A 17,843-nucleotide genomic window follows, 5' to 3' on the forward strand; every position below is an offset into this window, starting at 1 on the left:
TCTGTCTTTTCAGACGTAAAAGCCAGTTCTCGTGTGCACATACCCTAAACCTACAAAACCTAGTGCAGACAAAACGTAAAGCAGATGCCTATAGCAACCGCCCACATACAAATTGTCATCACTGACCCCTTCCCACAAAAGTACGATGCAGGTGGGATATAATCTGATCCAAGCCGTTCCACTCTTTAGAAGCTGCGGTCAATAGCAATCGTGGCATGGCTTAATAGGCTTCCTGTCAGTGTAAGCGCTTATTCAGACAAACGTATATGCAGTCCATGTGGCGGTCATTTTTTTTAACGGCCCTCAGACGGCAGCATGTATTTTTATGGGGCTGTTCACACGGCCGATGTTTTTTTATTTTTGTCCGTTTTCACGGATCCCTCAATAGACTCAAGTCTATGAGGGATCTGTGAAAACGGGTCCCGCACAGGTGTGACAAGGACGTGAAAAACTTCCATTTTTACGTCGGAGTTTACACTCACTCATTCAAATAAGCCCTAATACCGACAGGCATAATACATTGGAATACATGTGTATTGCAGTGTATAATATGAGGGAACGAAAAATGTTGAGGTAAAGACCCTTATAAGATTATTAAAAATAAAAAGTTGTTCAAAGTTAAATAAAAAAATATCTACATTTTTTGAGAAAATAAGTATATATATATATATATATGGTATCGCTGCATTTGTTAAGCCCCGTAGAATAAAATGAGCAAGTTATTTATACTGCACGATAAATGATGTTAAAAAAAACAACAATTACAGACTATGGCAGAATTGCTGGTTTTCGTTCATCCCCAAATCAAAAATGTATAACAGTTAATCAATACGTTCTAAACCCTAAATTGAAAACTACAACTCCGATGAAGCTAGATCGACAAAAAAAAGTTATGGCTCTCGGAATGTGACAACATAAAAACAAATTATTTGTTTAAAAGTGCTTTTATTGTGCAAATAAAGCAAAACATAAAAAACAACAAAATTTGGTATTGCTGTAATCCCAACAACCCGTACAATAAAGGTAACACTTCACTTATACCGTACGGTGAACTTTGTAAAAACAAAGAAAAAAATCAATGACGGAATTTATGTGTTTTTTTTTTAAATTAATAAAATGTATTCAATACTTTATATGTATCCCAAAAAAGGTGCCATTAAAAATAATACTACTTGCCCTGCAAGAAACAAGACCTCATACAGCTATGTCAACGGAAAAATGTAAAACTTATCGAAATGCTGTGTTGAAAAAAATCTGCCATCTGTCTATTTTAGCAAATACGTATTTTCCCCATGAAATAACAATTCTGGATCATGTTTTCTAAGAACGCTGCAATGTGCCATTACTCTGTTATTCCTCCTAGAAATGTATTAATAAATTGATAACTGGGTGTTACCCTTCCCCTGTCAATGGGGTGTGTCACACTTTGACTCAGTCTGGGCTGATTGGACATTATCAGTCTGTGTAGGGACACCCCCCCCCCCCAAATGATTACAGCCAGTTTTCAATTTATTCATATATTTCTAAGAGGAATAACAGAGGAATAGCACAACGTAGATTTCTAAGAAAAGATGCTCCAGAATTGTTATTTGATGGGTAAGATAATTATTTACTAAAACAGACACGTCAGTACAGGTGACAGGTCCTCCTTAATAGGACCCGTGTACGGTATTCTCCAGACATTGTACAGTTGTGTTGCAAGGGCAACTGTACTGCCCAGCGATGACAGCATGGGCGGGAGAATACAACTGGAGGTAGACTTTAAGCTTAACAGCAGCACAAATCTGATTACTGTTTTGGACTCTAGACTGACACATGAAGCCATCAACAGTGTGAGCAGGACTAGATCAGGGCAGGTTTGAAGATAAACAATTCACAGGGATGTTAAAGTGTAGCTAAACGTTTGACAAACTTCTGACAAGTCATAGTGACAAGTCAGAAGTTTGGATTGGTGGGGGCCCGAGTACTGAGACCCCTCACCAATCGCTAGAACGAAGCAGCTGAAGTGCTCGTGTGAGCGCTCAGCCGCTTCGTGTATGTTCGGCTGTTTCCGGAAATAAATGTATCGGTGTACAGACTCAATAGAAAGTCTATGGGCCCGTACACCGATACATCGGCTTTCCAGAAAAAGCCGAACAGACACGAAGCAGCAGAGCGGTCACACGCGCAATTCACTGCTTCGTTCTAGAGATTGGTGGGGATCTCAGTGCTCGGACCCCCACCAATCCAAACTTCTGACATGTCTCTATTTCATGTCAGAAGTTTGTCAAACGTTTAGCTACACTTTAAGGAAATGAAACTCACAGTAAAAAAAAAAAATTTTTCATTATAGAATAAATGTATTCCCATAAAACTGGATTACCTAGTTAAACTCAGTCTTAGGCCTTATTCAGATGAACTTTGTAATCGTCTGCAGGTATTTCTATGGGGTTGTGCACACGACCGTTGTTTTAACGGACCGCGTTAAAGTCCTATGAAAAAATTGGACATGTCCTATTTTTGTCCGTTTTCACGGATCCCTCAATAGACTCAAGTCTATAAGGGATCCGTGAAAACGGGTCCTGCATGGGTGCAAATCGGACATGAAAAACACGATCATCTGACACATCTGAATAAGGCCTTAAAGTGTTACAATGAAGTTCCTACCTTCTAGACGAAAATGTTCATCGCTGATGTTCTCTTTACAGAAGTCACCTAGTGGATCCTGTCAAAATGGAAGAAAAATAAATAAATACAACTTGTAATGTAAAGGATAACCCCTAATAATTTGAAAATGAACTTTGGCAAATTTTAAAATGACAACATTTTAAAGTGGTTGTTTAGTAAGGAGACAAAGACGGTACATTTGAAGTATATAAAAGGTATGTTCACATAGGGGTTCCATACTTCTGAATTACTGCACACAAATGTTCCCCCGTGTGACCCACATGTGTGTATTTTGCTGTGGATTTACAGCGGATTTCACCCCTTTTTACATAAACATGAGCATAAGAATAATAATGTTCGGCATGCTCTGATATCCATGCAGAAAATGACCCGCAGCATTGTTCAAATCTCATACAATTGGCTCATACTGTAATCCATTGCAGATTTTCTGTGCGCATAATCCTCGCCAGAAAAATCTGCAAAAAATCCGCCAAGTGTGCGGGTAACCCTAGTGCTTGGGTTAGGGAACTGCAAATATCCCTGTGTGTATTTCTTAGCTCCAAATTGGGACCAAAATCTGATTATTTTTTTATTTCAAGAATTTTAAAATCAATCAATCAATCAATCAATCAATCAATCAATCAATCAATCAATCAATCAATCAATCAATCAATCAAATGATCATCATCCTTGATACACACTAAGGCCTCGTTTACACGAGCGTGCTATACGTCCGTGCGACGCGCGTGCTTTTCACGCGTGTCGTACGGACCTATATAAGTCTATGGGGGCATGCAGACAGTCCGTGAGTTTTGCTCAGCGTGAGTCCGCTGAAAAAAACTCACGACATGTCCTATATTTGTGCGCTGTTCGTGCATCACGCACCCATTGAAGTCAATGGGTGCGTGAAAATCACGCAGGTCACACGGAAGCACTTCCGTGCGAACAGCGTGATTCGCGCAACAGCTGTCAAACTCTGAATGTAAACAGAGAAGCACCACGTGCTTTTCTGTTTACAAACATCCAAACGGAGTGTCATAATGATGGCGGCTGCGAGAAAATATCGCAGCCGCGCATCATACGCTGACGACACACGGAGCTGTTAAGTGTCTTTTGCGCACGCAAAACGCTGCGGTTTTTGCGTGCGCAAAACGCACACGCTTGTGTGAGTCCGGCATAAGGGAGGATTTACACGAACGTGATATACGTCCGTGCAACGCGCTTGATTTTCACGCGCCTCCCACGGGCTAGTATCAGTCTATGGGGCCGTGCAGACAGTCCGTGAAACGCACAACATGTCCTATATTTGTGCGTTGTGCGCGCATCACGCACCGATTGAAGTCAATGGGTGCATCAAAATCACGCGCACCACACGGAAGCACTTCTATGGGACCCGCGTGATTAACGCAACAGCAGTAAAAAGTATGATTGAAAACAGAAAAGCACCACGTGGCGGCTGCGCGAAAAGCACGCAGCCGCACATCATATGCTGATGACACACGAAGCTGTTAAGTGCCTTTTGCGCGCGCAAAATGGCGCGTTTTTTGCACGCGCCAAACGCACACGCTCGTGTAAATCCTCCCTCATACTCAGATGCTGCCGTTTCAGAATGGAGAAGAATGCACCTCATCCATCCAGATCCACCATTACGGTGCCAGATGTGCAGAATGAATGTCATTTTCTTGTAAAACTTAGGACACAATTCCTAAATAGTTTTATTATGACAGAATAACTCCGCACAGAACTTACATAATACTACCAGATGATGAGTGACCCAAGGGTGCTCCAGGAGATTAAGGAGTTTTATACTTAGACATGTTCCATAAAAATATTTTAAAATTCATTGAAGCGATCTTAAAAGACCTTCAAGATTCAGGAGACAGACAGAAAGAAAGTTTCGCTGAGATTTGCTATCAGTTGCTTTTTTAGTAGCTGAGTGCATGCAGCAGGAAAAACACTGGAGGGAGTATATTTCTCCGATTTTTAAGCTCTGGGTGAGATAAAATGTTCAGAAAGTGTTTGTTCTGATCCGTGATCCTGTTTCACTAAAGATTTGCCAGTGTTGTTTCTGGGGCTGGATTTTTAGGAATCGTAGAAAAGTTGGAGTGGACCTGTCATTCCCTCTCACTCCAGTATAGGATTTTGGGATTATTCTAAGTTATCTCAGGTGATGCCGCTTGGCTCTTTCCCCAGGAGCGGATATACTGCATAAAGTTACACTATGTATACCCCCTGGTGGCCACAGGAATTTCTGGCGAAAAACCGCATCATATCGCACCAAAAGTCCGCTGCGGAAAACTGCAGCATTTAACGTTTCATCCCAGGAGACTGCTGCAGCCTGTGATTGGCTGCAGCAGCGGTCACATAGGATGAAACGTCATTCCCAGGAGGCTGGCCTGGAGGAAGAAGCGCAGACTTCTGGATAAGTATAAGATTTTTTCTTTCTGAGTTGCACTTTATGCGGTGGAATCGCTGCGATTCCGCCACAAAAACCGCAACAGCTGCTATTTGTTGCGGGTTTTACCTCTCCATTTAATTCAATGAGGAAAACCCACAAAAATAAGTAGCATTTACGCAAATACAACAGACATGCTGCGGAATAAAATTCTGCACAGCATGTCAATTTCTGAGCATTCTTTCAGTTCAGTATGATGCAATTTATTCTATCTCATCCACTTTGCTGCTACAGTATTATGCTGCGAATTCCGTTGCGGAAAATCTGAAGAATTTACGCAATGTGTGAACTGACCCTTAAAGCGGTCGGGTTTGGTAAAAAAAAATCTGCGATTGCCACAAAATCATGTAAAACTTGGAGTATAAGATTAAGGCTGGATTCACACGAGCGTGTGCTTTTTGCGCAAGCAAAAAATGTGGCGTTTTGCCTGCGCAAAAGGCACTTAACAGCTCCGTGTGGCATCAGCATATGATGCGCGGCTGCGTGCTTTTCGCGCAGCCGCCATCATTATGACACTCCGTTTGGACGTTTATAAACAGAAAAGCACGTGGTGCTTTTCTGTTTTCATTCATCCTTTTCACAGCTGTTGCGCGAATCACGCTGGTCGCACGAAAGTGCTTCCGTGTGGCATGCGTGGTTTTCATGCACCCATTGACATCAATGGGTGCGTGATGCGCGAAAAACGCTCAAAGAACGGACATGTCGTGACTTTTACGCAGCGAACCAACGCTGCGTAAAAATCACGCACATGTCTGCACGGCCCCATAGACTAATATAGGTCCGTGCGACGCGGGTGAAAATCACGCGCGTTGCACGGACGTATATCCCGTTCGTCCGAATAAGCCCTAAGGAACAGCTGTATTTGTTAGCACACTCATGTCCGTAGGGTGGAAATGTGAGACACACTACACATATTGAAATCTAAAAAAGGATTTGGAATAAATACTAAAACGACTTTATAATTGGTTCATTACGTATGTTGAGGTATATTTGTGTGAATCAAGTTAAGCCAGATAGTAAGAATTTGAGAAATCAGTATTTTTTATTTATGCATTTAGAAATTTAATGTAAAATTTATATCCATTTTTATAAATGGGAGAACAATTTCTTCTTATATAACTGATAATAATAGTATATAAACAGTTTGGAAAAACTGTAACCCGTGACTAAGGAGATTTTGAAACTCAAAGTTTAGTTTCCAGGAATAGCGCTCATCTTACAGCAGAGATGACTGGTTCCACCTGTTGCAGCCCATCTACTGAAGAAGACAACAATCTCAGTGTATGCTTCATTGGGGACATGGTATGATATTCTTGATACAATAAAAAACCCTATCATATTGTTTAAAAGTGGGAACAGGCTTCATAGTTGGCACTTAAAGGGGTTGTCCCACAAAACACATGTATCCCCTATCAACAGGATAGGGGATACATGTGTGATCGCTGGGGATCCGAATGCTGATACCCCCAGCGATAGGGAGAACTGGACAACTCAAAGTCCCCCAAAGTGCTCCATGAGAAGCTTGGGACTTCCAGGGTCTGTGTCCGGCTTGTGTGTCCGGCAGCTCCATAGAAATAAATGAAGCGCCAGTCACGCATGCGCACAAGCGCCACTGGCGCTCCTTTCATTTCTATGGAGCTGCTGGACACACAAGCCGGACACAGACCCATGCTTTTCATGGAGCACTTCGGGAGACTTTCGGTCCCTTCTTTCTTTCGGGAGACTTTCGGCGTCCCAGCGGTCGGACCCCCAGCGCTTGGACCCCCAGCGCTCGTACCCCCAGCGCTCAGATCCCCAGCGATCAAACACATGTATCCCCTATCCTGTGGATAGGGGATACATGTGTTTTGTGGGAGAATCCATTTAAGCCGACTACAATATGCTATCCAATTGAAATTAGACATCGACGTTCAGAAATGTCAACAGTACTGAACATGATTTGGGCTTTTTTTAAAATTTTTGGGTTCATTAATGCTTATTTATATAGAACACATAGATTCCACAGTGCTGTATTCTGTCACTAGGACATAGCAAGTCAATCAAGTACTTGGAGGAAATCCAAATGAATACGTGGATGTTTCCCCTGAGCTCCCCATAAACACAATTGTGTATGTTAATTTCAATAGGGAGAAAGAAATAAGTCAGTGACTTTTCTATTGGCAGAACAAAGGCTTGGGTATGTTGAAATTCAACATGCTCGGTAATCGGTCAGTCGAGAGCCCCACGTTAGATTATTGACGGATCCTGTAGACATTAAAGGGGTTATGTGGGGACTGAAAAATATTAGCAGTGTGCTCTCAGTATGTGAGTACACCTGATAATATACATTCCGGTCCCCCCGTCGTGCTGATTATGAGATTGTAATAGATTTTTATAGCGCTGACGAGGGACCAGGAGTCTAGTGGCGCAGCCTTTCTTCATGACGACACAACTATTCATCATGTGACCGGCCCCGCTGTAATCTATGTACAAGCAGTGGAAGTAGTACAGCGATCACATAGAGTACAGCGGGGCTGGTCACATGACGAAGAGTCGTCTCGTCATGAACAAAGACTGTGCCACTAGACTTCCCCCGCCAGCTCTATAAAAATCTATTACAATATTATAATCCTCGTGACGGTGTACTGGAATGTATATTATCGGATGTACTCACATACTGCAGTGAGTACACTGCTAATACTTTTCAGTCCCCACATAACCCCTTTAATCTAATGCGTATGTGCAGCTTAAAACTAAAAAAAAACAGGGGAAGATGGACTGTTAGGGCGGGTTCACACATGGCGGAATTTCACTTAAATTCCGCTGCGGACACTCCGCAGCGTTAATCCGCAGCGGAGCCGTTTCTCCATTGACTTTCACTTTAATTTAGCAGTGTTCGTTTACACGATGCGTACAATTCCGCTGCGGAGCATAGGCTGCGGAGCGGAATTTGGTGTCCGCAGCATGCTCTGTCTGTTGCGGAGCAGTGGCGGACTGGTTGCGGACTCATGGCGGAATTTCTCCATTGACTTCAATGGAGAGTCAAAATTCCGCAATGAAGTCCGCAGATCTTATGTGTGCTGCGGAGCGTATTGTTTTTACTACCATGACATTTCTTCATTCTGGCTGGACCTATGTATTTCTAGGTCTACAGCCAGACTGAGGAAGTCAATGGGGCTCCCGTAATGACGGGAGCGTTGCTAGGAGACGTCTGTAAATAGTCACTGTCCAGGGTGCTGAAAGAGTTACGAGATCGGCAGTAACTGTTTCTGCACCCGGGACAGTGACTACCGATCTCAATATACATGTATCTGTAAAAAAAAATATAAGTTCATACTTACCGAGAACTCCCTGCGTCTGTCTCCAGTCCGGCCTCCCAGGATGACGTTTCAGTGTAAGTGACGGCTGCAGCCAATCACAGGCCAATAACAGGCTGCAGCGGTCACATGGACTGGAGCGTCATCCAGGGAGGTCGGGCCGGATGCCGAAAGAGGGACGCGTCACCAAGACAACGGGCGGTAAGTATGAATTTCTTTGACTTTCACTAGGGAAAGTGCTGTCCCTTCTCTCTATCCTGCACTGAATAGGGAGAAGAGAAGCACTTTTCCTGCAGTCCGCAGCGGCCAGTCCGCATCAATTTTCTGCACATTTTGTGCAGATCCGCTGCAGAATCTGCAACGCAGATTCTGTGCGGCATTGATGCGGACAGTTGCGGAGGAATTCCGCCATGTGTGGTCATGCCCTTAATAACCTTATTAATGTTTGGTACCTGGTATATCTCGATTAATTTAACCATTTGTAAGATAGACAGTTGTTTTATTACAAAGCAACGTGTAACCAGCACTCTCAGCCAATCTTCTTTATTACAAATTCCAAAGCAGCAACATGATATCGCTTACATATTTAGAACTTGCAAGAGGTTCTTACTCAGAGCTTTTCTTTAGCCTATTATTTGTCTTATACTCTTACAACCCCATATTTAAAGTAAAACTCCTTGGAAAAAAAAAAGCGTTATTTTGTATTGCAAAAATACCAACTTTATTTTAATGGTGCTACTAAGACAACTCCTTGTACAAGAAAGTTCTGATATCAACACAGGACTGAAAAAGAGAAATGGACCCTCACCTAAGGTTATCTACAAGTTATCTTACTGACATGTTGTATGGTGTGCGCCTGATTCTCCATATAAAGGAACAAAAGTAATCTATAAAGTGCACGAACTTCATCTGCAACTTCTATTGATCAGTTCTGGGAACCTGTAGGGGTCCCTCCTAATCACCAACACCAGCACCAATGTTATATTTTTAGTTAGTCAACAGGGCATGATCTACCCTCAAGCTGCCGCACACTGATTGGTCAGCATCAGAGGCAGGGATGCTAACTCCACCCCGCTGGCTAACTACAGCAAATTAGCATAGACAAAGCCAACACAACAGTGGACTATATCTCTGGAACAGGGGGTTGAGGAAAAAAAACCAGCGCTGGCATAAGGAAGACAGAGCTATTCGGGTCAATTAACCAGTTCAACCTATATGACCTAGTGACAGGTCCTCTTTAAGGATATGTTTATATATGATATTCATTCCAACAAAATTATATGCACAAATTCTGTTGGATAAAACGTATTTCTAGGTTATAAACCCTAATATTACCACATCTAATATCACGGTTTCTATAGCACAACCTCAAGCTACAGAAAAATCAGTCGACATTCCCCCTGTGTAGACTGAAGATTGCAGGAAATATTCACTAAATGGGTTCCTTCAAACAACGGAAAATTAATCCTGGGCATATGGATTTTTACCCTCATATGCAGCCTAGCAAAAACCTGGTTTCTATTACCATGTGAAGTTATTGTAAAAATCCTTTACGCCTCCTTTTAACCCTTTTATGTTTAGGAAGAGGACTGCTCCACATTGCCGTACTGTCTATTCTACAGTCCTGCACTCTTCATACATACAGCAATATACATTTTAACAGGAATTAACATTCTTTACATTCTTTCTATATATTTTTATCTCTTCTGATACTAGAGCGACTTGTCTGTTTTCTGCTCTCCCCCTGCTCTGCTATTCAAGTCTTGAAGTCTAAACTCATAACACACTTCCGGACTCTAAAAGAATTTCTTAATTGGTTTAGAAGGAGGTGTAGGGGGAGGGATGCTGAAATTCAGCAGATGCAGCAACCACTGGAAGCTAAAATGTTACAATTTCAAATATATATATTTTTTTAATGAAATGTAAAAACGTCAATTAAAAGAAATTCGTGACATGGTGTCAATGTGCGTTACGGTCTCTTAACAGTGTTGTCTACAATACATATAAGGTGGGTTTGTCGCAAAATTAATGTTTCTTTTCGGTTCGGATTCTACACCTGAAATCCTCACCATCCGTGAAGCAAATGCAAGTGGATGCATTTTTTTCTAAACCTCTTTCAGAAGAAGCGGATTAAAGTCTGCAGCATGCCCTAATAAGGGTCTATTCACATGCTGTGGCCGAATTGCGGTTTATCACAGTAATTGCAGCTTGAAGCCATATTTGACTGCACTGCGAGTTCACACTGGGTGGATACGCTGCATAATAGCGCGCAGCATATCCGCCCTGTGCGACGCATGGAATTCCCGGTGAAAAACCGCACCAAACTGTGGTGCAGTTTTTCGTCTGGAATGTCCACTGCGAAAAACTGCAACACTTAGCTGGCGGGCTAGCAGACGTTTCATCTCGGGAGACCGCTGTAGCCTGCGATTGGTTGCAGTGGAGGTCACATAGGATGAAGCGTCCCATGTGACCGCCGCTACAGCATGCGATTGGCTGCAGCGGTCACATGGGATGGAACGTCATCCCAGGAGGCAGCGCTGGAGGGAGGAACACATACTCCTGGGTAAGTATAAGAATTTTTTTTCTGAATTGCGTTTTTTTGTGGCAGAATCACTTTGAACCTGCCGCAAAAAATGCAACAAATAGCTATTGCTATTTATTGCAGGTTTTACCTCCCCATTGAATTCAATGAGGGAAAACCCGCAACAAATAAGCAACATTTACGCAAATACAAATGACATGCTGCGGAATAAAATTCTGCACCGCAGTTACATTTTTGAGCAGTTTTTCTGCTCAGTATATACCCAGTGGGTGGATGAGATTTGTTTTATCTCATCCACTTTGTTGCTATTGTATTTGCTGCGGAATTTCTGAAACTAATTCCGTTGCGGAAAATCCGCAGTACTTACGCAATGAGTGAACTGACCCTTAGGCTCAAAGAACACGATGCACAAGATTTTCTTGAGGCAAATACGCAGCGTTATACAGTACCAGAATAGTCAATAAGGGCATGACCACACGTGGCGGATTTCCTCCGCAACTGTCCGCATCAATGCCGCACAGAATCTGCGTTGCAGATTCTGCTGCGGATCTGCACAAAATGTGCAGTAAATTGATGCGGACTAGCTGCTGCGGACTGCGGTAAAAGTACTTCCCTTCTCCCTATCAGTGCAGGATAGAGAGAAGGGACAGCACTTTCCCTTGTGAAAGTCAAAGAAATTCATACTTACCGGCCGTTGTCTTGGTGACGCGTCCCTCCTTCGGCATCCAGCCCGACATCCCTGGATGACGCGGCAGTCCATGTGACCGCTGCAGCCTGTTATTAGCCTGTGATTGGCTGCAGCCGTCACTTAGACTGAAACGTCATCCTGGGAGGCCGGACTGGAGACAGAAGCAGGGAGTTCTCGGTAAGTATGAACTTCTATTTTTTGACAGGTTGCTGTATATTGGGATCGGTAGTCACTGTCCCGGGTGCAGAAACAGTTACTGCCGATCGCTTAACTCTTTCAGCACCCTGGACAGTGACTATTTACTGACGTCTCCTAGCAACGCTCCCGTCATTACGGGAGCCCCATTGACTTCCTCAGTCTGGCTGTAGACCTAGAAATACATAGGTCCAGCCAGAATGAAGAAATGTCAAGTTAAAAAAGCAAGACGGATCCGCAGCACACATAACATGTGCATGACAGCTGCGGACTTCATTGCGGAAATTAGAATCTCCATTGAAGTCAATGGAGAAATTCCGCCATGAGTCCGCCACTGCTCCGCAACAGACAGAGCATGCTGCGGACACCAAATTCCGCTCCGCAGCCTATGCTCCGCAGCGGAATTTTACGCCTCGTCTAAACGAACACTGCTAAATTAAAGTGTAAGTCAATGGACAAACGGCTCCGCTGCGGATTAACGCTGCGGAGTGTCCGCAGCGGAATTTAAGTGAAATTCCGCCACGTGTGAACCCAGCCTAAGACTCCAGGAAATCTCATGTACATGCTGCAGTATTTTTCGGGACGGAAATTGACCTGCAGTGCGTTTTTTAGAATCCGCAGCATGTCAATTTAACTTTTTTTTTCCATGAATTAATGCGGCTTTGCCATGCCGTTCTTGACCAAATGGAAAGTGAATGTGGCCGTGCTGCACTTCTCTTGCTGTGCAGAGAAAAACTTTGAAGAACTGCAGTGTATTCATTCTAAGGCCTTGTTCACAAAATCTGCAGCAAATCTGCACTGTTTGAACAAGGCCTCAAGATAGTGGGGACCCCACCAATCAGTAAGTAATGGTGGATCCTAGTGATATGCCATCACTTTCTATTGGGAGTAAACCCCTTTAATTATTAACAAGATGTTATATGTTCGTTTAAAGTTAGCTAAATATATATATATTAAAATGTTCTTTCAGATAAAATATTCTGTTACAGTATTAAAATATTCTGTATTTAGTTACCGGTTAATAATCTGTTCCTAATTAAATTCTTTAACACTGATCGTCTGCCTTGGATTGATGTCTTTTCAACCATCTGCAGCAATCGCATTAAAAAGTCAGGTGTGAAATCTCTATGTTCGTTAATCTGCACAACCTTACCCATTAAAACAAACATTAAAGGGACCACGGACCCTTTAAACTCTCAAGTGATTGTGAAAATAATTCAATGGGAACTCATAACATAACACTTCAATGGGTTTGCGCAGAAAGCCAGCTTTTGTTTTTTTCCCTTTCAGCCAAATGAAGTGACTCCTAGAGATTTTATTTGTAACAGGATTGCTTTTATTCACCATAGGAAGTCTTAACACAAATCTGTTCAGTACACTCATTCATCTGGGATAAAATACAAGCGGCTGGAGATACGGTAAAGAGAGAGCAGCCTATCTGCATACATTCCAAGATGACAGCAAGACAGCTGTCTGTCTGTACTTATAGTCAGAAGAGGTTTCATCTTATTAGTAACCTTCCAGGGTAAAAAGTAATATTAATTAGCAAAAAGATGGAGTACATAAAAAGTAAATAGACAATCTTTGTCCAGTGTGACATTAGGCCATGAATTATGAGGATATGCCAAGTTCTTCTGACAACACATAGTATTTAATGTTTAAGTGTAACTAAACTTTTTAAAAACTTTTGACAAGTCATAGTGACATGTCAGAAGTTTTGATTGGTGGAGGTCCGAGCAGTGAGTCCCCCACCGATTGCTCAAATAAGATGGCAGAAGAGATCGGGGGAGCGCTGTGCCGCTTAGTTTCTGAACGGTTTTCCTTAGCTTTCCTCGGATCCGTGTATGGGCTCAATAGAAGGTCCAGTAAACCGCTGCCTTGGCTTTCTGAGGAAACCGATGAAAAACAAAGCGGCACAGGATATCTTTCCCCGTCACGATTGCATTGCCAGGTCATTCCGTTACTTGGTATAGACCAATAATGACGGGGAAAGATATGATGTAATAAAAACTTATTCCATGTTTTCCAGCATTATATTGCCATCAGTCTCCCTCCCTGCTTATACAATTGTAAGAAATTTTAATAAAGTGTTGTTTTACATAATTTTGCATAGATGCGAATATTTCTGATAATGCTTAGTGATGGTTATGTAAAAGATCTCATTTGAGATCTCATATAGCAATTTGCAATATATCCAAATACAAACATGCCAATTAAGAGCATAAATGAGTATTAGATATTCACTAATACCAAAAGTATTAAAGAGTCTCTGTCACCAGATTATAAGAGCCCTATCTCCTACATAATCTGATCGGCGCTGTAATGCAGATAACAGCAGTGGTTTTTATTTTGAAAAACTGTCATTTTTGAGCAAGTTATGAGCAATTTTAGATTTATGCTAATTTGTTTCTTAATAGACAACTGGGCGTGCTTTTACTTTTGACCAACTGGGCACTGTACAGAGGAGTGTATGATGCTGACCAATCAGTGACCAATCAGCGTCATACACTTCTCATTGTTCCAGCACAGCATGATCCACAGCACAGTGTGATTGTGCAGTGAAAGAAGCTGGGCTGGAACAATGAGAAGTGTATGACACTGATTGGTCACTGATTGGTCAGCATCATACACTCCGCTGTACAGTGCCCAGTTGGTCAAAAGTAAAAACACGCCCAGTTGTCTATTAAGAAACTAATTAGCATAAATCTAAAATTTCTCATAACTTGTTCAAAAATGACAGTTTTTCAAAATAAAAACCACTGTTGTTATCTGCATTACAGCGCCGATCAGATTATGTAGGAGATAGGGCTCTTATAATCTGGTGACAGAGACTCTAAAATATTTTTTGCAGTCGAGTGCTTGTGTCTTTTCATAGATCTTAAAGACTACTCATGATGTCCAAAATAAACCAAAGGAGAACAATCCTAAAGGTAGGAACACACGGCGTATTCAGGACTGTATAAGCTGCATCAAGCTGCGCAGCGTATCACTGGTATGGGTTGTCCGCCGGATATTCCCTGTGTGTCCCATACCAGTGATATCGTCTTACAGCGACCGTGACAAAGGCCGAGGTTCGGCCGAAACGTCTTTACCAAGTCGCTTTCCACCTCAACTTTACCATTTTTTGTTGCAATAAAACTTAAATTTGTTTGCATCTGGATCTTTTGCGTACCTCTGTGTGTGCTGGGGTTATATATTTCCAATACAGGGAGGTTGGACTGGAGAAGAAGCAGGGAACTCTGTGTAAGTATAACTTTTTTTTTTCTTACTTGCGATTTTTGCGGCGGAATGACTGTGATTCCGCTGCAAATATCGCAACACACACCACTCTGTTGCGGTTTTAAGCACCCCTTTGAATTCAATGGGAAAACTCACAACAGAAGAGCTGTGATTCTACAGCATTAATTGACATGCTGCGGTTGAACAAACCGCATTGCAAGTCAATTTATGTGCGTTTTTTTTCGGCACCCTTTTTCCGCAGTGTGGGGACGAGACTTGTTGCACCCACACTGCTGCAACTGTAAAACGCTGCAGATTTTCCGCAATTAATCCGTTGCGGAAAATCCACAGTCTTTACGATGTGTGCGTTCCTACCCTTAAATTGAATAATGAAACAATTTAGGATATTTGTTCAACTGTGCCGAATTAACTTTATGTCACAAGTAATTTTCCAAGAACTTTTCTGTTTACTATCATAAAATAAACGAAAAATTCTTGCACATGGGCCAAAACGATGAAAACACATGTCGGATGCTCCATATTATCTGGGATTATTATTTTTTTTATTTTTATTTTTTGATTGCGCCAAATCTCATTATAAAAACTGGAACAGAATCTTTAAAGACAATACATATATTATATCCCCTTCTTCAGTTTCTCCCTCCTGTTCCACATTCCTATGTCCTCCCGCCTCTCCCTATCCCATCCTCCTCCATACTGGCATCTGTGTTTGTAATCAGCAGGGCAGCAGTTAGCCAGGCAGATGAAAGAAAGAATTGTCTCAGGCTTCCAAGCTTCCTGGATAGACCACTCCACTGATCAAAGGAAGAAGGCACTGCTGTTTGCTTTGTGTTTCCCTTAATAAAGCCCCATTAAGTGATCCCCACACATCTTATAAACACAACTTCAATTCAGCATCTACACAAAGAAGTTTTTACGTTGTCTCCAAATTTCTACATGCTACACCTCACTTATCATCCATGTCCTGCCAAATGAAGAATACCAATTATACAATTTACGGCAGGCACCTGCACTGGTGTGATCATCTGAAACCTCAAGAAAACAGGCATTTCCCTGAATTGTTCATCTGATCATATGAAGCCTATATTCTTTTACTTTCCCTTCCATAGTCTTCTAATGCGCTTTTGCAGGATATTTCTGTAGCCGCCAATTATCGGGCAAACGATTAGCCGATGAACGAGCCAACGCTCGTTCATCTGCAGATTGTATAGTTTATGCAGTCTAAAATATTGTCGTTGTCGGCAGCACATCTCCCTGTGTAAACAGGGAGATGTGCTGCGGACATGATAGAAATGGATGGGGACGAGCGAACGGAGTAATGAGCGCTCATCCCTACACATAGCTCCTTGCGAAAGGAGCAAATGAGCGCCGATCAACGATGTCTCGTTGATCAGTGCTCATTTACATGGCCCACATCGGGCCGTGTAGGATGACCTTTACTCTCTAGAACCTCTCAGTCAATGTATCCAAATTGACTCCTGTTTTTCAGCCATGTGAAATCCTCTTTATTAATAAAGGAATCCTCACTTTAAACTAAGAATCTTAGTTATAATATTAAACATTTGCTATCACAGTTTTGCATGTCTTCATTTATTATACTACATTATCTCTACATTATTAAAGAGGTTATCAGGGGAATAAATAAATAAAAAAATATGTCTAAAGATTTTATATAACGATCCAACTACATTCCCTGCAGTAAATCACATTTCAGCCTCACTAACCCATCTCCGATGTAATGCTGTAGCCGTGGACAGACTTCCCGGACAATAGGCTGGACTTGTCATTTCAGTGCGCTCAGTAAACTACAGATCCCATCATGTACTTTGTTCTGCCATCTGATGTGTATCCCCGTCTATTTTAAAGGGTAACTAAGCTTTCAACAAACTTCTGACAAGTCATAGTGACATGTCAGACGTTTTGATCGGTGGGGGCTCTCGGTCATGGGGGCATGTGTTGGCACTTCATCTCTGCAAAAAGAACTACAGAACTTCTAGTGACCAAGCAGCGTATTGCCAAACGGGGGAAAAGTCACAGAATAGCAAAGACATGTACATTAGTAAGTGTGCCGATATTCAACATTTATTTACTTTTGAGAATATTTTTGCCCCCTAGATAACACCTTTAATGCTTTCTAGAAGTTGAATATAATGTAGGATAATTAATGTGCTAACACTCTGTAACATACATTGTACTTAGTAAAGGACACTTTTAGGTTAGGCCTTTTGGGGTAAGACGGCCATAGATGTAAACATTTTGAATGAATGAGCAAATATTGTTTGCAGCTACCTGTCATTTAAATGGCAGCAGGTGACACTCTTTCGCTGATAGATAAACTGAATTTTTATGTAGGAATCCCATGTTATGTATACATAGAGTTGTACCCATGAGGGCAGATTTTGCTTTTTTGTTACTGTCTTAAAGAGGCTCTGTCACCACATTATAAGTGCCCTGTCTCCTACATAAGGAGATGGGCGCTATAATGTAGGTGACAGTAATGCTTTTTATTAAAAAAAAAACGATCTATTTTCACCACTTTATGAGCGATTTTAGCTTTATGCTAATGAGTTTCTCAATGGACAACTGGGCATGTTTTTACTATTGACCAAGTGGGCGTTGTACAGAGGAGTGTATGACGCTGACCAATCAGCGTCATGCACTTCTCCCCATTCATTTCCTCAGCACATAGGGATCCTTTTAGATCCTTATGTGCTGTCTTATACTAACACATTAACGATACTGAAGTGTTTAGACAGTGAATAGACATTCCACAGGATGTCT

At 42.0% G+C, this 17,843-nt stretch overlaps 1 protein-coding gene across 1 annotated transcript in view; it reads right to left on the bottom strand.

Moving 5' to 3' along the window:
* Positions 1 to 17,843, bottom strand: part of NKD1 (NKD inhibitor of Wnt signaling pathway 1) — a 94,354-nt gene that overhangs the window by 31,095 nt on the left and 45,416 nt on the right. Inside the window, exon 4 of the mRNA XM_075836922.1 lies at positions 2,647 to 2,704. Coding sequence (XP_075693037.1) covers positions 2,647 to 2,704 — 58 coding nt within the window. The remainder of the gene's footprint in view (positions 1 to 2,646; positions 2,705 to 17,843) is intronic.

This window comes from Rhinoderma darwinii, chromosome 9 (genome assembly GCF_050947455.1).
Source record: "Rhinoderma darwinii isolate aRhiDar2 chromosome 9, aRhiDar2.hap1, whole genome shotgun sequence".
Lineage (NCBI taxonomy): Eukaryota > Metazoa > Chordata > Amphibia > Anura > Rhinodermatidae > Rhinoderma > Rhinoderma darwinii.